This window comes from Sus scrofa, chromosome 17, assembly GCF_000003025.6.
Source record: "Sus scrofa isolate TJ Tabasco breed Duroc chromosome 17, Sscrofa11.1, whole genome shotgun sequence".
NCBI lineage: Eukaryota > Metazoa > Chordata > Mammalia > Artiodactyla > Suidae > Sus > Sus scrofa.
In genome coordinates, this window is record NC_010459.5 from 38,576,557 (window position 1) to 38,599,908 (window position 23,352).

Here is a 23,352-nt window from a genome sequence, read left to right on the forward strand (position 1 = left end):
GGAACTCCGAGAATGTTCTTAAGGGAAAAAAAATCTCAGTGGAAAATACCCCTCCCTATACTATCATTTGAGGCTGAATTCTGAGACAGAGGCAGGGGACTGAACTGGGGCTTCTTCTTCTTTTTTTTTTTTTTTTTCTAGTAGATTTTTCACTCTTTATTTTGATCTATAACACCCAGAGGAAAAACAGGAGTCACCATGCTGAAATCTTGCTTCTAAATACAATAGATACAATATTTAAATGTTTCAATGAGAGAGGCTTTAGATACAGATATGGTAACACTAACATTTTGCTCGTTATGCACTTTTCTTTTTCATACTCCACTGAATAAGCAACAATCTGAAGGCATAGGAAAATATAGCAATAATAAAACACTACATTGTGGCTTATAGAGTGATGCGCTTCTTTTAGCAATAACTCTATAAATAGTTTTATTATCTATTATCAAGAAATATTTACAGTCAGCCCTTTGGATACAAAAATTCTGTTTCAATCAATTGTAGATCAAAAGCATTGGGAAAATAGTAATTTCCAGATTTCCAAAAAATTTTGATTTGCAGAGCACCAACAAGTATTTACATAGAATTTACACTGCATTGGTGATTTAAAGTATATGGGAAGATGTGTGTAGGTTATATGTAGTATTACCCTGTTTTATATAAGAAACTTGAGCATCCTCTCAGGTTATGGGGGAGGGGGATTCTGGAACCACACCACCCCCGCTGTATTTTGTAGTCATTATAGAAATTTCATAAGCAACTATTATATATTAAAGGAATAACCATAAATTATTTTTGACAGAAATATGTCTCAAAATATACCAAAGGATTTTGTAAGCATAATGAGTATATTTCTAGACAAAAAATTGAACTGGTATTAAGTTAAATTTTGAAAACTAATAACATTAAAATAAACTGCAGAGGCTAAAAATTTACCACTTTTATGTGTTTCAAGAAACAAAACTATAAAAAACAACAAAAACAACAATTTGTATATGTTTGCAAAACTTGATGCATTTATCTCCAGAATGAAGTCTTGAACTGGGACTTCTCTACATCCTAAACAGTTGGACCCTTTCCTTCCTCCATGCCTTCACTCTCATTTTCTCTCTCTTTTTTTTTTGGTCTTTTTTTTTTTAGGGCCATTGCAGCATATGGAGGTTCCCAGGCTAGGGGTCTAATCAGAGCTGTAGCCACCAGCCTACACCACAGCAACGCTGGATCCAAGCCGCATCTTCGACCCACACCACAGCTTACGGCAATGCCGGATCCTTAACCCACTGAGCGAGGCCAGGGATCAAACCTTTGTCCTCATGGATGCCGCTCTGCGACAGGAACTCCCATCCCCATTTTCTACCAATTAACACTTCACACACTCCTCCGTTGCTTATAACTTATACTGTGTGTGGGAATGTTCAGTGTTTATTGCACATAAAACAATTTAGTTTAAAAAACATTTCTTGTTTAGAGGGCTCATCTCAAATGCTACCTCCTTGATCTCTGATTTTCCACAGCCAGAGTGACCTCACTGGCTCTGAAATTCTGTAGGATGTTATAACGTGTTGTGGTTATTTGTCACATCTTATATGTGCTCAAATCTTAGCTCTTTTACCTGAAGACAGTCCCACTCACCACAGTACCTTCCAGAATGGCTGCTTAGTAATGTTTACAGAATTTTTGATTAATGAATGAACAAAGAAACAAGGAGTTAAGGACATAAGCTTTAGTGTCATACACTTGGGTTTTAGTCCCAGTTTTCTAGGTGTATCACTGGGTAAATCGCCTCTCCTCTCACCCCTTCTTTGGAATCCACCTCATAGGATAATTTGAGGATTAAGTGATGTAACGTTGATAAACTGCTTTGCACATAATAAGCCCTCATTAAATGTCAGCTGCTATAATAGGAATTCAGAGGAAGGAGCAAAATCGACAAAACATACTGAGCTGGATCATACTCTCCAACCTCCCATCTATACTTTTTTTAGATCCCAAATGAGAACGTCATCCTCCTCTATTCTTGTTTTTTCTTTTTGTCTTTATCTTTGGGGCCACTTTGTCTGGCTTCAGGCCTAGGGCCCTCGAGTACCAAGAATATCCCAGTGCTGCAGAGTTTTGGGACCACTCAACTGTTGCCTTATTTATAAGCAGCAAGCGTCTCTCTGTGGCTGAGCTAGCAAGTTAGTTTCTTCCTACCCAATGTTAAAGGAAAAAAAAATATTCAATGACACTTGATAAGACACAAATAGGAAGACTTTATTCACAGGAAGGGGCCTATGGTGATAGGTATAGGGTCCACTGTGATGGAATTTTACAGAGGGAGAGAGGAATTAGGCTCAACTATGAATACAGAATGAGCAAGTGGGAATTTATAGTCAAGGAGCAGGGGATGGAAAATTACTAAGAAGGCACTAAGAAGAAACCTCAGGAGTAAGGAGATTCTGGCTAAACTGACCTAACAGGATTCTTGCTGAAGACAAGCTAGGGAGATCAGACCACACCTGGGGGATGGCAGAGGGTGAGGGACCTGACTAGGTATGGAGGGTGATAAGATACCGAGAGAAGGGTGGTTCTGGTTAAACTGACTTAGCCAGGTTCTTACTAAAACAGATTTTGACAAGAAAGTACACAGATGGGCCTAGGAAAAGGTTTAGGAGCCTGACTAAAATTGGGTCAAGCAAAGAATCTTTATCACCAAATGGAAAGCCTTCTGGTATCTGCAATGAGAAGTCAATGTGATCTGCATCAGTCAGAACGACCATCATCAAAAAGCCTACAAATAGCAAATGCTGGAGAGGGTGGGGAGAAAAGGGAATCCTCCTACATTGTTGGTGGGAATGTAAATTGCTACAACCACTGTGGAAAACAACATGGAAGTTCCTCAGAAAACTGAATATAGAACTACCAAAGGAGTCAGCAATCTCACTCCTGGGCATATATCTGGACAAAACTATAATTCAAAAAGATGCATGCCCCCCATGTTAACTGCAGCACTATTCACAACAGCCGAGACATGGAAACAACTTAAATGACCATCAACAGATGAATGGATTAAGAAGATGTGGCACAGCGGAAACAATCCAACTGGGAACCATGAAGCTGAGGGTACCAATCCCTGGCCTCGCTCAGTGGGTTAAGGATCCGGTGTTGCCATGAGCTGTGGTGTAGGTCACAGACGTGGCTCAGATCTGGTGTTGCTGTGGCTGTAGTGTAGGCTGGCAGCAACAGCTCTGACTGGACCCCTGGCCTGGGAACCTCCATATGCTGCGGGTGCAGCCCTAAAAAGGACAAAAGACAAAAAAAGAAGAAGAGGATGTGGTACATATATACAATGGAATACTACTTGGCCAAAAAACAACAAAATAATGTCATCTGCAGCAACATGGATGCAACCAGAGATTCTCATACTAAGTGATGTAAGTCATAAAGAGAAGGACAAATACCATATGATACCACCTATATGTGGAATCTAAAATACAGCACAGATGAACCTATCTACAAGACAGAAAGAGACTCACAAACATAGAGAAATTTGTGGATGCCAGAGAGGTTTGGGGGGTGGAGTGAGATGGACTGGGAGTTTGGGGTTGAGAAATGCAAACTGTTACATTTAGAATTAATAGACAATAAGGTCCTACTGTATAGCACGGGAAACTATATCCAACCTCCTGGAATAGACCATGATGGAAAATAATACTTGAAAAAAAGAATGTTTATATATATATATATATGAGTGAGTCACTTTGCTGTATACCAGAAACTGGCACAACATTGTAAATCAACTATGCTTTAATAAAAAAAAAAAAGAAGAAGAAGAAGAAGAAGTCAATGTGATCCAGAAAAAAACAAAGCACCATGGGAGGGAACACAAAAAGCACGGTGTTTTGGAACTTCAGGAGTTTTATAGCTCAGTTTTCAACTTTTTTTGCTTTGTTTCAACAGCCTTATAATCCATCTCCCTCTTATATGAGGGCTGTTCTGAGAAAAGCATCTAGCACAGTGCTGGACAAAAGTTAAGTAACCAAGAAATGCAAGATCCCCCTCCACTCTCTTCACTACGCTGGGCACAAATTTATACTCCTATAAGTCCTTTCACTGCAGATGAAGCATCCTAGCTCATAGCCAGCTCTCCACGTGCATACCTACCATGTATTCAGGGACATGGCTTTAGCAATTCTCCCCCTCGCCTGCAGCATCAATTCTTCTCTCTCTATTGGATCATTCTCGGTCAACGTTTAAACGTCAATTCTCCCATCCTGAAAACAAACCAAAAAAATAACCCTCTTTGGACTTGACTTCCTCCTCTTGCTGCCACATTTTCTCTTCCCTTTGTAGCAAAACTTGAAAATAGTATACACACTCAACATTTTCAATTCCTCTTCTATTCTCCTGAACTTACTTCAAATCTGATTTTTGTCTCCTACATGCTACCAAAACTGCTCTCTCAAGATCACGGATTCTCCCCACATAGGTTAATATGACAATCTTTTTTTTTTTTTGGCTGCTGGCTACACCCACGGAATGCAAAAAGTTCCTGGGCTTAACCACTAGGCCACCAGGGAATTGCCGATGATCATTTCTTAATCCTTATATGATTGGATCTATAAGCAGCCTGTAATACAGTTGCTTACTCTCTCTTCCTTAAAACACTTCCTCTACTTGGCTTCCAGATTTCTCACTCTCCTAGTGTTCTTTTTTTCCCCTCTTCTTTTTCATTGTCTTTCGCTGATTCCTCCTCATTTTTTCCAATCTCTAAATATTAGAGTTGCTCCAAGGAAAAGTCATCAGAACTCTTTTCCTTTCTGCTTTCACTCATTTCCTGAATAATTTCTTCTGGTCTCTCAGCTTTTAAATATTATCCTGAAAACCTCAAATTCATATTCTAGTCTAGACCTCTTTCCTGAAGTTAGATGCACACATAAAACAGCCTACCTGTCACATCCACTTGGTGTTTAATAGACATCTCCCAGTTAATCTGTCCAAAACCAAGCTCTTGATATTTCTCTTCAAACCTGTCCCTCCTACAACCTTCTTTGTGTCAGATAATGGCAATTTCATTCTTGGAGTTACTCAGGTCAGAAGGCTTAGCATATAAAACAACTATAATAAAAAAATTTTTTTAAAAAAGTTTGAAGTTCCCATAGTGGCTCAGGGGAAAAGAATCTGACTAGCATCCAGGAGGACACAGGTTCGGTCCCTGGCCTTGCTCAGTGGGTTAAGGATCCTGCATAGCTAGCCATGAGCTATGGTGCAGGTCGCAGACTCAGCTCGGATCCCATGTTGCTGTGGCTGTGGCGTAGGCCAGCAGCTATAGTTCCAATTTGACCCCTAGCCCAGAAACCTCCATATGCTGTGGGTGTGGCCCTAAAATAACCAAAAAAAGAAAGAAAAAAAAGAAAGAAAGTTTAGTGTATCTTGACTTCTCTTTTTCTCATACCTCATATCCAATACATTGTACATTTGGTCAACTCTACTTTCAAAATCTACTGAGAATCCAACTACATCTCACTATCCCTACCTGGACTCTGGTCCAAGCCATCATCATCTTGCACTTGGATGGATTACCATGATAGCCTCCTAGCTGGCCTTTCTGCTTATAGCCTTTCACTTATTCTCAGCAGGAACCAAAGTGCTTCTGTTGAAGATAAGCTAGAGATATTTCTTCTGACATATAGATGGCCAAAAGGCACATGAAAAGATGCTCAACATCTAATTATTAGAGAAATGCAAATCAAAACCACAATGAGGTACCACTTCACACCAGTTTGAATGGCCATCATCAAAAAGTCAACAAATATCAAATGCTGGAGAGGGTGTGAAGAGAAAGGAACACTCCTACACTGTTGATGAGAATGTAAATTGGTACAGCCACTAGAGAGAATAATAGGGAATTTCCTTTAAAAACTAAAAATAGGGCTACCATATGATCCAGCAATCCCACTCCTGGGAATATATCCAGAGAAAGCCATCATTCAAAAAGATACATGCACCCCAATATTCACTGCAGCACTATTTACAATAGCCAAGACAAGGAAACAACCTAAATGTCCATCAACAGATGAATGGATAAAGAAAATGTGGTATATAAATACAATGGGGAGTTCCTATCATGGCTCAGTAGTAACAAACCTGACTAGTATCCATGAGGATGCGGGCTCCATCCCTGACCTCACTCAGTGGGTTAAGGATCTGGCATTGCTATGAGCTGTGGTGTGGGTCACAGACTCGGCTCGGATCCCACATTGCTGTGGCCAGCAGCTGTAGCTCTGATTCGACCCCTACCCTGGGAACTTCCATATGCCAAAAGCGCAGACCTAAAAAGCAAAAAATAAATAATTTTTAAAATAAATACAATGGGATATTATTCAGCTGTTAAAAAAAGGAATAAAATCAGAGTTCCCGTCGTGGCACAGTGGTTAACGAATCCGACTAGGAACCATGAGGTTGCGGGTTCTATCTCTGGCCTTGCTCAGTGGGTTAAGGATCTGGCATTGCTGTGAGCTGTGGTGTAGGCTGCAGTCGTGGCTGGGATCTGGCATTGCTGTGGCTCTGGCGTAGGCCAGTGGCTACAGCTCCGATTCGACCCCTAGCCTGGGAACCTCCATATGCCGCGGGAAGTGGCCCAAGAAATGGCAAAAAGACCAAAAAAATTTTTTTAAATTTTTAAAAAGAATAAAATAATGCCACTTATAACAACATGGATAGACCTAGAGATTATCATACTAAATGAAGCAAGCCAAAGACAAATATATGATATTGCTTATGTGTGGAATCTTAAAAAAAATTATATAAATGCACTTATATACATAACAGAAACAGATACAGATCTAGAAACAGATATAAAAACATTTATGGTTACCAAAGGGGAAAGGGAGAGGGAGGGATAAACTAGGCATTTGGGATTAACATATACACACTACTATACATAAAACAGATAAACAACAAGGACTGACTATATAGCACAGGGAATTATACTCAGTGTTTTGCAATAATCTAAAAGAGAAAGAATCTGAAAAAGAATATATATATATGTGAATGTGAGTATAACTAAATCATTTTGCTGTACACCTGAAACTAACACATTATAAACCAACTGCACTTCAATTTTTTAAAAAAGAAAGATGTTTCTTTGTTCTAAAAATCTTCTATTGGCTTTTTCCCTCAAAGAGGTACCCCTTCCCTTCATAGCCCTCATCCCCTAATACCTTCACTCTTCTTCCATTCCAACCACACTGGTCTCCAAGTTGTTCCTCAAACCTCCCTGGCATGCTCTGTCCCATAAGTTTTTCACTTGCTAGTCCCTCTACTGAGTTCATTTCTCTTCCCTTCTTGTTCCTTCAGGTCTTTACTTCTTCCTGAGGCTTTTCCTGACTGATCTATCTAAAATCTTACCCCACACACACCTACACCTTTCAGCTTTCATATCCCAGTTCCTTGCTTTTCTCAACAGCTATTACTAACTTTCTTTCTTTCTTTCTTTCTACACATGTTATTTTGTTTGTTTTCTGTAACACTCAGTGTAAGTTCCATGAAAGGAGGTTTTGATTTGATTTGTTCACTGCTCTATCCAAGCAGCTAGAGCAGTGCTGGGCATATAGTAGGTGTTTAATAAATATTTGTTGAACAATTTGTTGAAATGCTATCATGTCACTGTTTTATTCAAAACACTTCAGTGATGTCCTATGGCTAATAACAAGGTTCTCAAACCTTTTGGTCTCAGGATTGCCTTCACGCTCTTAAAAGTTATTGAGGACTCCAAAGAACCTTTGTTTATGTGGATTATATCTATTGACAATTACCACACTAGAAATCAAAGTTGAGAAATTTTAAAATATTTACATATTAATTTATTTTAAATAATAATAAATGTGTGAATATCGATAACATTTTAATGAAAAATAACCACATTTTTCAAAACCAAAAAAAAAAATTTAGCAAGAATGATATTGTTTTACAGTCTTGAAAACCTATTTAAAGTCTGATGTAATACAAGGTAGTTCTACTCTCATATCTATTTCTGCAGTCAATCTGTCATGACATGTCATGAAGCCTCTGCACAACCACATAGTCCACTCATGAGAAAATGAGAGTCAAAAAGAAAAATATAATGTCTGAGTATTATTAGGAAAATAGTTTTGATCCCCTAGACCCACTAAAAGGGTCAGAACCACGCTTGAGAAGTGCTGGCCTAGAGCATGAAGGAGTCCACAAATTCCTTCACATGACATTAACATCTATCCATGCCTTTGTACACACAGTTTCCTTCCCACTCTATATAGCACACTCATCCAAGGCCCATCTCACCTCCTTCCATCTCTAGACAGTTGTTCCCTCCTCTCTACCCCCAGAATATTTTTCTATTCTCTCTTATAGCATATATTATGGTATTTTCTTGCTGTTCATTTAAGCGTCTATCTTCCCAATGGATTATCTTTCTAAAGAAAGCAACTATAACCTAATCTCCTTTATATCCCCTGCCCAGATAGCACCCAAAAGATATTTAATAAATATTTGTGGAATAAAGAAATAAGAAAGATGATGAAGAAAGAGAAGGCTGGCTCCAGTTTCCCTACAGGGAGCTCTGGCACTGATATAATTAATGCTTCTTGATAAGATTACCAACACCTCTTTTATAACATCTGCTCCATTAACTATGTAGTTTACAAACTGAATCCCAACCGTTCATGCGGTCTTCCTCATAAAGTGGAGAGGGCAGGGTCATTAGTTTTATTTTACAAATGAGGAAACCAAGGTCAAAGAGATGAAATGATTTGCCCCAAAGTTCACAACAAATTACTGACAGTCAATATTCTGGTATCTGAATCTAAGTTCAGGGCTTTTTCCATGAAAAAAGGGAAAAGGGAAGTCAGTGCCCTAGTGATTCCATCTTAGAGTGTTACTAAAGCCTCTAAACCTCTTCTTGGGCTGGCTTCACAATGCTCTCTAGACCTTTCCTTAGGGTTACATTTTATTAGTATCCATTTGCTTATACCAACCTCTCCCTTCTTTATCATAAATTACCTACTACAGCTCACATCCACCATCCTTGCTAACTGTCTCATGGACCACTTTAGCCCTACCTCCTCATTAGCAGTTCAACAAGCATCTGGCATTAGGAGTAAGGAGATGAATAGGACAGATCTTGTCCTTAAGATGCCCAGTCCAGTCTGTTCCTTTTCACTCCTTGGATGTACTGTTTCCTCCTTCTGGAATATACTCTCTCCCAAATCTTTTAACTTTGAGCAGTTTGTTGCTCTTTCCTCAATGTTTCCATAACACTTTGTTCCCATCTCTGTCATAATTTATAATATGTAACCAAAATGACTTGCTTATGTCTGGCTGCCTCCTAGACTGTTAGCTGTTCAATGGGTGTATGCAGTCTTCAGTCTCTGTGAGCTCCCTGACACCTCCAACCCCTCTCCCTCTGCTTGAAATGCTCCTCCTCCTTCCCATATATTCCACAACCCTGATTCCTCAATCTTTTTGACCACTCTTTAGATTAAATATATATGTCTCAGCAGAGGGCCTTTAAGCTCTTGCTCTTTTCAAATCCAATTTTTCAGTTTCAAGCTATCATATTGACCTGGATATCTCCAAAATATCTATTCTCCACCCTCTTCTGAACTCATTGCTATACCCATCTCGGGGAATTTGTGGTCACTTCGGTCTCAGGGGGTGTGAAGTCAAACTCCTTTTCGAGTCCCTCAAGCCAGTTCCTCCTTATGACAACTCCATTTTTGTGAAGAAACCACCACCCATCTTTCTAGACGTGTCATTACTCCAAACTCCTTTCCCTCTTCTTTTTTGCCTGATGTCTCTTAAATCAGTCCCTTCCCTAACCCCCGATAACCATCCTAGAAAAAAAAAAAAAAGGGTTCTGAAGTCAGATCGCTTCAGCTCGGCCATTTATAAGTCATGCCAATTTGGCAAAGTTTTTCAGAGATTTCATTTCCTCATCGTAAATTGGGGATGATAATAGCATCTTTCATAGGGTTTATTTATGAGGATTAAGTGAGATATAATACAGTAAAGGGCTTAGCCCAGTGCTTTTTACATAGTGGACATTTAACAAAGGCTAATTATTTTCATCATTATTTCTCTGTACCTAGATTGCTGCAGTAATCTCCCAAATAATCTCTCTGCCTCCTCTGGTCATTATTTTGTACACTGGGAGGGGAACAAATATGGACCATCTATTAAATGTCAAGTAAGTCATCCTTACAGCAACCTTATGTAGTGATAGCAGGATCTTTTTTTTTTTATAAAAATGGGACAGAGCCAAGATTTGAACATAGGTGTGACTCTAAAGCCTGTTCCCTTTCCATACCTCCAAATTGCCGGGTAATCATAAAACACCAATTTCCACCCACTATCCTGCTCAAAAGAAGAAAAAAGAAAGAAAAAAAAAAGGCCACTTTCAAACACTACCACTTTTATGTCCCTTCAGAATATAATACAAATTCACTTTCCTAGGATTTACAGTCCTGTACTCCTTCCCTATGTCCCAGAACTTTTCTATAGGAACCTTGTGCTTCAGAGAAAGGGATCTTGCCCCAGACACCTGTTGTACACCCTCACCTTCCTGTATCATGCCCTTTCCATCCCTCTTCCATTGTTTCAGTCTAGGCTTTCCTTTAAGACCTAGCTAGAGTTGTCCCACGCCCCAAACCTCGATAATGCTTGTCCTGACCGTCTCAGGCCTCTATCAAGTCTCCTCTGACCCCAGAGCACCTGCCCCTATGCTTTTTGACACTCCGTGTTTGCCGGCCTGTGACTCTTTGCACTTACGTTTTCTCACCAAGCTGTAAACCTCTCCACGTCAGGGCATCAGTCTTTTGTTTGTTTGTTTGTTTGTTGTTTTTTTGGAGAGGGGATTGTTTGTTTTTCTTTGTATCTCAAGTAGCCCAGTGTCCTACATATATAAAGTGTTCAATAAGTATGGGTTGTTTTGGATGAAAGATGATTTTCCCAACTGGTTGATCTCTCTCTCTCTGGGGCTGAGAAAACGAGCTTCACCTTAATTTCACCTAATGCGTCCAGGGCAATCCCCCTGAAACTCTCCAGGGGATTATTCTTTAGTTTCTCAACCCCCTGCTCTCCCTTCTCCGTGGCTACCCTCTCAGCCCCTCTCCTCCAGGCTGTTTCTTTAGCTCATTCCCTCCAGCCTTGCCATTACCCCATGGCAGCTCTTCACACCCCGCCCCCATCTCCTGCTATGTGCCCCCTCACCCCCTCTCCCCCAGGACTATGCCCTTGGCCTCGGACCTCCAACCCGGGATATCCTCCCCTCACAGCCGAGACGTGATTCTATTTCCAAGACTATTTATTTAGCCTCTTCCCCCTCTCTCAGGGCTGCCCCTCGGGCCCCCTTCCTCCAGTTCCACCCCTTTGGACCCTGCCTCCAAAAGCAGTTCTTCTGGCCTCTGCGACCCCCGCCGCAGCGCCGCTCCTCGGCCTGTGTCCCAGGGCTGCCTGACAGCCGCCAGCCCGGCGGGTCTGGCCTGGGTGCTGCCCCCGCGCCCCTGGCCGCCCCCAGCCGGGGCGGGGCGCGCGGAGGCGGGGGCGCGCTGGCGGCCGAGGCGGCAGCGGCGGCGAAGACAGGCGGGCCGGGCGCGTGTCCGCGGCGCGGTGACTCGGCGGCTCCGCAGCCGCTGCAGCGGGAGGACCCGGCCGGAGCCGCCGCCGCCGCCGCCATCGCAGCCGGGCGGCCGGGCCCCGCCGCCGGGATGCCGAAGAGCCGGGGCGGCTGCGCCGCGCCGGGGCAGCAGCCAGCGGGCCTGGCCCCGCGCTGGAGCCGCTGGCGGGCCCCGGGGCGGCTGCTGCTGCTGCTGCCCGCGCTCTGCTGCCTCCCGGGCGCCGCGCGAGCGGCGGCGGCGGCGGCGGCGGGGGCCGGGAACCGGGCGGCGCGGGCGGCCGAGACGGAGGCGCCCTTCGTTGGGCAGGTGGGGCTGGCGCGCGGGGCCAGGGCGCGGGCTCGGGGCCTCCGGGCAGGGTGGGGGGCGGCGCCGGGGCCAGGCCTGGGCCGGGCAGCGCCAGAAGCCGGGGGTGGGGGGCGGAGGGGGTGCGCCGAGGGTCTGCTCCTGGGGTCCGGGCCAGCGGTCCAGGGCGGGGCGGGAGCTAGGAAGGGCCGCGTCAGGCCCCGGCCCCCCCACCCCCCCGCCGGAGCCGCTTCAGCACCGCGGACAGGGGCAGCGGGCGGGGGCGGAGCGGGAGGGTCTGGATTGTTGTGGCGGTGGTGGGGTGGGTGGCCTGCATGACTATGTGTGAGGGAAACCGTACGACGCCTGGGAGTAAATAGTAAGCGCAGCCAGTCTGTTGTGGGTTGGAAGAAGAAACCGAGGATGCTCAAGCTGGAGAGGAGAGGGTGGGGGGAGGGGGCGGGAGACGGGGGAAGGATTCGATCACTGTCTTCATATCTGAAGGGCTGTCACGTGGAGGAAGGATAGACTTGCTCTGCGTGGCCCCACAGGACAGAACTAGGGCCGACAGGGGTGGGGGTAGCGGTTGCAAGAAAGCAAATTTCGCTCAATATACGCAGAAGTTTGTAACAATCGGAGCTGCTCAACCAGCTTGGGAGGCGGTGAGCTGCTCATCACAGCCATGTGCAGGCAAAAGCTCTAGGAGGGGATTGGATGGATAAATGCATAATACCTGCATGGATACAAGCATAATAATAATAATGCCAGCTAGCATTTACTGAACACTCACTGTGTGCCAGGCCTGGTGCTAAATGTTATATGAATTATCTGGTTTAATCCTTGTAACTATAATTCTAATTATTTTCTTCATTTTTACAGATGAGGATACAGACTCAGAGAATTAAGTAACTTGTCCAAGGTCACACAGCTAGTGAGTGATGGAGTTGAGATTCTAACCTAGGCAGGCCAAGTCCAGTCTCCACATTTTTAACTATGACATTATTCCAAGTCACACAATGGGAGAGGATTTGGTAATGTTTCTGGTCTCTTCCAACCTACAGGTCTGCAATTCTGATAAGCGATGTTGGGACAGTGGGTTTTTTTGGCTGAGGAATATCAGAGTGATTGCCTGGTTATCCTAAGAGATGGAGAGTGCTTGTTGAAACTGTTCAGAAGAATCTTAATTGGGCATGGGACTCAGAGAGTCTGAAATCTTGTGCAAAATTGTGTTTGTATGTGCAATTATGTTTTTCTAGGAGAGAATCTCCAAGAGGTACATAATCCCCCCAAATTGGGGTATGTCAAAAGTCTCTAGTCCTGAAGTAATTGTTTTCCAAAGGCCTTATAATTGCTGTTGATTTTAGTGAAAACTTTCCCTATCCTGTGTGTGTTTTCAGCTTTATTTCGTCTCAAAATAATGCTTTTCATGAGTTTATACCCTACACAAAGCAGGATTCCTTTACTCTTCCTAAGTGCACAGGGTGAGGTGGAAAGACCCTAGCCTGAGATTTAGAAGGTCTGGGCTGCTAATCCTACCTTGGCTCCTGGTGGCTTCTGTGACCTTGAGCTATTTCCTTGTCCTCTCTAGACTTGAATTTTACCATCTCCAATATAGAGAGGGAGAGATGATCTCAACTCCGAAACTCTTTTATTCCTATGATATTTCAAGCATTAAGAGAAAGCTATTTGGGAGTTGTTATTGTGGCACAACGGAAACGAATCTGACTAGGAACCATGAGGTTGTGGGTTCGATCCCTGGCCTCGCTCAGTGGGTTAAGGATCTGGCATTGCTGTGAGCTGTTAGGTTTAGGTTGCAGACTCAGCTCAGATCCTGTGTTGCTGTGGCTATGGCATAGGCTGGTAGCTGTAGTTCTGATTCGACCCCTAGCCTGATTCAGACTCCACATGCGCAGTATGAAAGCTATTTGGTTGACTATGTTAGGATTTGGAGAGAAGGTTATGCTACCCACTCCTTATGCTTATCAGTTTTATAAGCTTTGATTATTCCACCTCCCTTAGCCTTTGTCTTTTCATACTTACATTTCCCTCTAATAAGCCACCTCTGGAACAACCACGTTCATCCTCTGGGTCATTTTCATTGCCCTTTTCTGGATATCCTTGGGCATGAAATTTCACTAGGTAAACCTGACCAGTGTCCCCACATGTGGGACCTTGCAGTCTTACACAAAGGAGGATGATTTCCTGTCTGGTTTTCGGGTCCCTCCCTGCTTTTGCCTGTCCTTTTATCAGCCTTCCTGACCCCAACATATTAGGACACTGCCTTTAGGAAACAATCTGCAGGAGCTCCCCGATCCCTTTCCTCGGTCAAAACTGATAGCCTGGAACATAACACCCTATCCGTGGATTATTTTTACCAGGGTACATTGTTACCTTACATTCCCCACGTTGACGCTTATCTGCCATTTTGCATCCCACTCAGTACTTTCCTTCAGCTCACTCTGCTTCAGCAGAGCATCTCCCTACCTGAAAGGGCTCAATATGATCTGCAGTCTTGAAATTTTCACTTTGCTCTACTTCTTCTGAATCACTTATAAAAAATTTAAATCAGGCAAGTCCCAGCATGGTCTCTTGGGGCCCCCTGCATTCTTAATCTCCTTTCATTTAGAAAAGTGACCAGCTTCACCTATTTATTTTCATCTATTTATTTATTGCCTGCTATTGGTTACTTCCTTCTATTGTTTTCTATCTCCGAGTTCCTCTGGCCCTGATAAAAACATCACCCTCAGTTCCATGATGACTCTATTTTCAATTGCTAATATGTTGTCCAAATCTTTCTGAAAGATAATTACATCCACTGCTTCTCTAGACAATTTGCACCTTATTCTCCCCTCATTGAATACTAGTGGATCACATAATTGAAACCTTATAGAAATATGGTTGCTTTTCAGTCAGCAGATAGTGTTGCTTGCTCCTCTCTCTATCTTTAAAGGCCTCTGGAGTCTGACCCCACCCTACCTCCTCACCAGAAGGCTGCCTGCTCATCCATACACATCCTTACTCCAAACAAGCTCTTCTCTCCTTTACCCTAAAACAAACTACCCATGTTTCCCTGGACATTTACACATGCTGCTTGCATCTGCACCTCCACCCGTCCATCTGCCTCCTTTCTTAAAGTTCCTGCTCAAGCCCTGTGTCTCCAGGAAACTTTCCCTGACGTCTCTAGACATTTATTTCTTTCTTTTCAAGGAATCATTCTGAGGTAGCTCCAGCCAGTTTGTCATTTAGTTTTTTTTAATAACTATTAGTTGAGGGGGGAAATGTTGTAGTTCTTAGGCAGGGCCTTCCCCAACCAAACAAAGTGCTTTATGCTTTTCAATCTGGCACAACCCCCAACTCTCAGTGTTCTTTGTTAGTTACTCAGTAAGCATCCAGTGATTATTCTTTATCCTTTTTGACAAAAAGGTACATGGATCTGAAATAGAGGTTCATGGCCATGCAGTAAAACCCTTCTCAGGAATAAGACTCATTGCCCCTCTTGTCCTTCCTTCAGTGAAAGTAGGGATTATTCCTTTTGGCTGTGGTTCTACAGTTACACCCTTGTGTTCTTTCATAACTCCTTAGGTAGGCTATCATCTAGTGGTAGTGACACACAATATTAAGAGGTGGCCATGACCTTAGAGATCACCAAGTAAGCACACAGCAGTACTTAACAGATAGTTCTTGAATTGCTGCAAGTTGCCCAAGGTCACTAGCCTGATAGTAGGTGACTGAGAACTAGAACTTTTCCCTGGTCTCCTGACTTCTTAGTGGAAAGCATTTTCGCTATTTTGGGCTTTGATTTCATAATTCTGATCTTTTTTTACTAAAAGACAAAGCCAGAAAGAAATTCATTCACTCTTTTCCTTTCTTGAGTCTTTCTTTTGCATTTTGCACATCAGGAGGTCCCACTGATTCTCTAATTAGCTTCCTGCATTTGGTTTATTTAAAGTATCTCTTTCTCTTGTTACTAGCTGAGTAGAATGCCCCTCAAATATGTTTTTGACCCTCCTAAGTCCCACCTTGAAGCCGAGGAAGATCAGTATAGGCAGAAAGAGACAAGCCAGTCAGCACAGCCCACATGAGCGTGTGAGCCTGACTCCAGGACCCGGGGATTCTAGACCAGTTTTGAAGGGTCTGCTCTGGACAGATGGAGAAGATTCTTCAGTTTGCACCTGTAGTCAAGGAAAGTTAGAGGCCTGAATGAGTCTAGGGCTCGGGAAGGCCTATTAAGTGCTAACAGATTCCCAAGCCAAAAATGTATTTCAGTGTGTCATGACCGCCAATATATCTTCATTCTTGTCTGAAAAAAAAAAATATTCTCACTGTTTGGAAGTTCTTCCTTTTACCTAACCTGAGTCTAATCTGCTGTATTTTAAATGCTTTCCCTCTTATTCTTACTGTGTTTTCCCCTATCACTTTAATAGCTTCATATTTGTAACGTGCTTTGCACCTTTCAGACACTTTCATGTGCATGGCCCCACTTGATCCTGGCAACAACACCATGAGGGAGATAGGGAAGATACTGTCCTTATTTTATAGAGGAGCAAACAGAGACTCAGAGAGATGATGTGACTTGTCCACACCTTGTCCAGGGACCCACATGTAGCTAATAAATAGTAAAGCAAGGACCAGAAGCTGAATTTCCTATCCTAGATCTGAGGTTTCCCCTCAATACTTAAACAGTCCTATTCTGTATTACTGTATTAGCCTTTTAGCCAGTCTTTTTTACTTTCAGGTATATCCCACTCCAGTCATTAAAAGAGGTCACTTCAGAGCAAATAAAAGAAAATCATACTTGTACCAAAGAGATTAATCTTAGGAAATACCTAGCCTTATGATAAGTATAGTTTAAACTCAAAACCAAAGGAACTAATTCTTAATACACTGTAGCCAGTGACTCCTCAGGACCTAGCACAGTGCCTGGCACATTCTAGAGGCTTAATAAATATTTTTAAATAGATTGTATTGTCTATGTCCCTCACCAACTTCTTTGAATAGTACTTGGCATACAAAAGTCAGTGCATGTTTTGGAAAAGAACAACTGTATACTAGCAGTTTAAAAAGATCTGGGGGAGCAAGGGGGAGTTGATGAGGTTGGGAAGTCAGAGAATGTTCTAGGAAGAAGGTAGTATCAAAAATGAACTTTTGAAGGAGGAAAAGGACAAAGAACAGTGAGTGGGGCAGTCCAGGCAGAGGAAAAACATGAACTAAGACTCCACAAAAGTACAGGGCATATTTAGGAAACAGTAGAGAATTTGATGTGCCTGAGGCCTTGACTTATTCTATTTCCAGTAAGAGTGTTTGAGAAGAGGCTGGAAAGGAAGGCTGAGAGCAGATTGTGAAACTGGCTTTTATCCAAAGGCTGAAGGAAGTCATGAACAGTTTCTGAGCAGAGAAGTGACCTGCTCAGAGCTGTGTTGAGGAGGTGGAGGCTCCCAGGCCTGTTTCCAAGTTGCTCTGGGGACTGGCCCCTGCTCCAGGTACAATTAGCTTTCATAGTACAACTTGGGTCTGTGTACCTGTTTTAGCGTGTGGATAAAAACTGTGCATCCCAGCTCTGCCCCCCGCCCCCACCCCCACCCCCAACAGATTTTGGAACAAATCATTTGGTTCCACTGGACCTCAGAATTGATTTCATTTAAGTCCTTTCCTCGTCTTTCTTCATCACTATTTCTGATTCATTTTTTTTAAGATTTTTCTTTTTTCTATTACAGTAGACTTACAGTGTTCTGTCAATTTCTCACATCATCCTCCATCATATTCATTATAAAGGGCAACTTTGAACTAGGCTTTGATGATCTATAGGATAGCAGCAAATACATATACAAAAGCACATGTACAAAAGATAATGTTTCTCAAAGATCAGACACATTGTTATAACAAAGTAGGTAGAGAAAAGCAAGGCAGAGTTATTAACAACTTTGTTAGCAATAATACTTTTAACTCACTTCTGTACCACAAACACACGCACACCGTTCTCTGTGCCCTAAAAGCAATGGACCAGAAAGAGCCATCCTTAACCTCCCCTTCTCTTTACCTGTCTCAATAGAATCAGCCACCAACCCTAGCAGTTCCACCACCTGAACAGCTCTTCCCTGAGGCCACTTCTCTCCACCACCACTGCCTCCACTTTAGTCTAAACTTCCATCATGTTTCATCTGGATTCCAGAAACTGCCCACCCGATCAGTTTCTCTTGTCTGCCTCTAATCCTTCTTCTCACAGCAGACAGATTGACCTTTTAAAAATAAATCTACACAGGGGTCAATTATATCTGAAGCAAATATGGCAAAAGCCAAGATTTAACAAAGCCAGTTGATGATTATCCAAGGGTTTTTAAAAAATTCTTCTTGTACCTTTTTGAATTCTTGCAATATTTACATTAAAACTTTCTTTTAAATAAAAAAAAATCTGATCATGTGACTCCCACCCTCAACTTGCCTAAAATGGCTTTTAGAATAAAGGCTAAACTAATTATGACTATACTATGGCCACTTCTCTTAATTTTTATCATGGAAAAATTTCAAACACACATGAAAGTAGAATGAATAGCATGATGAAGCCTCTTGTACCTGTGTGACCAAGACCTCCCCACCTCTCTGCTCCTTTCCATACCACTTGTTCAGTAACTCCAGCCAACCTGGCTTTCTCTCTCTTTTCCTAAGATACAGGCTCTCTCCCATCTCAGGAATTCAATGAGATACTCTTTTAACTAGGTTGCTCATTTTTTGACCTTGACCCTTACCTCTTCTCCTCAAATACAGGTCTCAGCTGAGATGTCACATCCTCTGGAGGCCATCCCTGACATCACAGCCTAGATTTTCTGTCACACACTTTTTTTCACAACACCTTCTCCTTTGCCTTCATTCCGCTTATTGCCATTGGAATGACACCATTATTCTTTCCATGTCTATCTCCCCTCCGGGCTGTGAGTTCCATGATGAAGAGTTCAGTGGGAGTGATGGGCACAGAGACCACTCCTACTATCAAAGATGCTATAACAATGAGAGCACAGAGGAAGTCCATTTAACCCTAGGTAGTGCTCCCAGGTGAAGTGGCCTTCATGGTGCATTTTGAAGGATATCTAATAATTTGCCAGGGAGAGGCCAATATCCATGTGGGAAAGGCCTGCTAGGGAGGGGGGATGAAAAAAGGCACAGAGGAAAGAATTTGCAGGATGTGTTCAGACCACAACGATTCAGTAGCTAGAGGAGGGGATACTTGGGATGGGCAGTAGAAAAGTAGGACATACAAGGCAGAGGATAAGGCTAGAAGGGTATACTGGCACTGGTTTGTGAGGCTTGTTGACTGCTGTGCTGAGGAGCTTGGACCTTAAGGCTGGTGTCGAGGAACCAGAAGGGCAGCTCCAACTCAATCCAATGAAGCTAAATTAATAGAACTTTATATAAGTACTTGGAAGTTATCTAGTTCAGCCATCTGCCTGTTTCAGCAGAGAAACTAAGGCCAGACCATGATATTTTTATTCCTTTTTCCCTTTCCTTAACTCATCAATAGGTCAAGCCAGAAAATGATGGCTGATTTACAGGAAGGCACTGGAAGGGGCGAGGAAGACTAGGACTTCTCACTTCTCAGAGAGTGAATGATGAGAACATAGCCACACTCCTGGCCATGGGAGGAAGCCTCCCCAGAACTGGAAAACTCAGCCCAATGCTGACCCAAAACCCCAAATGTGCCACCTCCCTGGGCATGGTCTTGGCTGTGGTGGCCTCTTGGGAGTGGGCCAAGGACATTGTGTAGAGTGCCAGGGAATTCCCGCTAATGCACTTACCACCCACTCAAGAGATGGTGGCAGCCAAGAGGCAACGCTGCGCCATTAAGGTGTTTGTCAAGAAGCTAAGTTGGGCGTTGTGGGCGATCCTCAGGGCCCTTTTTAGACTCACTGTAAGTGAAAAAAACAAAAACACAGCATTTAGAGGCAAACCAGAGCTAGCGTGGAAGGTATAGCATGACAGAGAGAACCCTCCCTAGAGGCAGCCACACTAGCCTCAGTTTTCAGCTCCTGCACCAACTTGCTCTGTGATTTTGGATACGTTATTTCTCCTTGAGTTTTATTTTTCTCATCTGCAAAATAAGCTTGTCAAATTGGATGATCTGTAAGTATTTGTGGATGGGTGCATTTTCTAGATCCTTGCATCGTTAAGCCTTCAAATTTGAAGTACTAAAGAATTAGTTATAGGAGTTTCTGTCGTGGTGCAATGGGATCAGCGGTGTCTCTGCAGCTCCAGGACACAGGCTCAATTCCTGACCCAGTGCAGTGGGATCTGGCACTCCCACAGCTGCAACATAGGTCACGACTGGGGCTCAGATCTGATCCCTGGCCTGGGAACTCCATATGCCTCGGGGCAGCCAAAAAAGAGAAAAATAGTAGCAAGCAAGGCTAGGACCAGTGACAAGGTTGTGTGGGTAGAGGAGGAAGCAGGGTTTTGGTGGGACAGAAGTTGGAGGGAACTACCACAGTGATAAGGCTGTTCTCTGAGGAGTCACCAAAGAGACACAGTGATTTGGTCTGGTAGCAATGACCAAAGGTGTGGGTGAATGTGGGGGCAAAAATGCAGACAAAAATATTGTGAGAACACTTATTATGTGCTGGGATTCGTGAAATGCTTTACATGTATCTGTTAGCTTCTTATTGCTACTGAAACAGATTACTGAAACAAACTTAGTGGCCTATAACCACACAAATGTGTTGTCTTACAGTTCTGAAATTTATCATTTCTTTTGTTAAATTTTTTTATTATAGTTGATTTACAGTGTTCTGTCAATTTCTGCTGTACAGCAAAGTGCCCTAGTTATACATATACACACATTCTTTTTCTCACATTATCCTCCATCATGTTCCATCACAAGTGACTGGATATAGTTCTCTTTTTTTTTGGTCTTTTTGTCCTTTTTTTAGGGCCACACCTGCAGCATAGGTTCCCAGGCTAGGGGTCTAATCGGAGCTGTAGCATCCAGCCTACGCCAGAGCCACAGCAACACCAGATCTGCAACCTACACCACAAATCACAGCAACGCCAGATCCTTAACCCACTGAGCAAGACCAAGGATCAAACCCACAACCTCATAGTTCTTAGTCGGATTCATTTCTGCTGTGCCACGATGGGAACTCCCATGGATACAGTTCTCTGTGCTATAGAGCAGGATCTCATTGCTTATAATCGTTTCTTATTTAATATCACCTTACAGTCTTAAGTTTGAAATGGGATTTAATGTGACTAAAATCAGGATGTCAGCAGGGCTTCATTATTTTTGGAGGCTCCGGGGGAGAATTCATACCTTACCTTTTCCAGCTTCTAGAGGCTGTCCACATTTCTTGGCTCATGCTCCCATTTCAAAAATGACATCACTCTGACATCTCCTTCCTCTGACCCACCTCTTATAAAGATTACATTGAGCCCACCTGGGTGGTAATCCAGGTTACTTCCCCCAACCTGAAGATCCTTAACTTAATCACAACTGTAAAGTTGTCTTTGTTACATAAGGTAACATGGTCATAAGTTTTGGGAACTAGGATGTGGACATCTTTGAAGGGTCATTATTTTAGCTATTACAGTGCATCAGTGCATCATCTAAGTGAGTCCTCCTAACAACCCTTCTTTTAGAATCCTCCATGTAGCAGATGATGGAAAATAATAGCTTAAAGAAGTCAGGTCATTTACTCAAGGACACTCAGCTGGAAGGAGCAAAGTTAAGAGATATTTGGCATGTGGTGGTACCTTGGTCCCAAGTCTTTTCAGGTACCACCCCACCCACCTCCCAAGTGTATAGGGACTAGAGTCTCACTGTCTGGAGGACACTGAGAACCAGGCAGGGAATCTGAGGTCCTGAGACACAGATCAGGGTCCTTGGAATCTCAGTTCCCTGAATGCCAGACAGGGAAACTGAGGCCAAGACCCACTTGTAAGGACTAATATGGCAAGGAAAAAGGAAGGGTGATTTTGGGCCACACTTAATGCCAGTATGCAGTGAGACAATGTGATGTCCAGTGTTGTAGTCATAGTTGCTGATGGGCCATTTGCACAAGTTAGGACTGGCCAAGGAGACAGGTAGGTGAAGGACCCAGGGCTGAGAGCAGAGCCAAGGCACAGAGGGCAGGGGCTGGCTCTTGAGCCAACTTTAAAATAGAAGGCTTTTCCAAATGAGCAACATGCTTCCTGTCCTAGTAAATCAGAGGTGATGTCCAACATAACATGCCCATTTCCTCGTGGCAGAGGGTCATCCCTCCCAGCAGTCCTTACTGAGGTGGTGCTCAAACTTTAGTAGAGAAGAGAACAGAATCACCTTAGATGCTTGGGGTTTTGTTGTTGTTGTTGTTTTCTCTTTCGGCCGCCCCATGACATATGGAGCTCCTGGGCCGGGGATCTGATCCAAGCCACAGTTGGGACCTACACTGCAACTGTGGCAATGCTGGATCCTTAACCCACTGTGCAGGGCAGGGACCCACATCCCAGTGCTCCAGAGACACTGCAGATCCCTTTGCACCACAGCAGGAACTCCAGCTGCTTGTTTTTATTTCATTTTATTAATTTATTTATTTACTGCTTTTTAGGGCCATACTCATGGCATATGGAGGTTCCCAGGCTAGGGGTCAAATCAGAACTACAGCTGCTGACCTATGCCACAGCCACAGCAGCGTGGGGTCTGAGCTGTGTCTGGGGCCTACACGACAGCTCACGGCAGTGCCGAATCCTTAACCCACTGGGCAAGAGCAAGGATCAAACCTCACCTCATGGTTCCTAGTTGGATTCATTTCCACTGCACCATGACGGGAAGTCCTCCAGCTGCTTATTTTTAAATGAGCAGATTCCCAGTTACCAACCTCAGAGAGTCTGATTTTGTAGGTCTCAGCTCAGGTTTGGGAATGTGTACTTTGAACAAGCTCCTCAGATGATTCGAGGTTGACAGCCATGATGCACAAGGACTGCGCACTGAGAAATACTCAGTGTTCAGGGCTGTAGTGCTGTGAGGTGTTTAGAGTTGTTTGCCACCCATCAGGAAAATAGCAGTGATTATTATTGCTATCTTTTACTGAATGCATCATGCCACATATTATGTTATTTGATCTTCACAAGTGTTCCATGGGGTACATGCTGATGACATGATGCAGATGGTCATGTAACAAGTAAATGGGAGAATTAGGATTTGACCCCAGCACGGTCTGTCTCCAGAGTGTACACTCTTAACCATAACCCTAAATATTCTCTCAAGATAGCTCCTCACAGCTCACCACACCCCATGGGAAGCCCGTTCATGTCCTCTTGGTCAAAGTAGGACACCAGCTCTCCTTCTGAGCCTCATCCTAGGAGGCTACTGACTGTTAGGTCTGTGCTTTCCCTAAAATGCTGAGTTTAGGGTTGCAAGGACCCTTAGAGAATAACCAAGGCAGCCCTATATGGCAATCCTTTTATAATAATGGTT

General features: G+C 43.4%; 1 protein-coding gene across 1 annotated transcript in view; it reads left to right on the forward strand.

Annotated features, from left to right (window-relative positions):
• Nucleotides 10,674–23,352, forward strand: part of MMP24 (matrix metallopeptidase 24) — a 49,399-nt gene continuing 36,720 nt past the window's right edge. Inside the window, exons 1-2 of the mRNA XM_021077693.1 lie at nt 10,674–10,706; nt 11,241–11,939. Of these exons, the coding sequence (XP_020933352.1) occupies nt 10,674–10,706; nt 11,241–11,939 (732 nt within the window). The remainder of the gene's footprint in view (nt 10,707–11,240; nt 11,940–23,352) is intronic.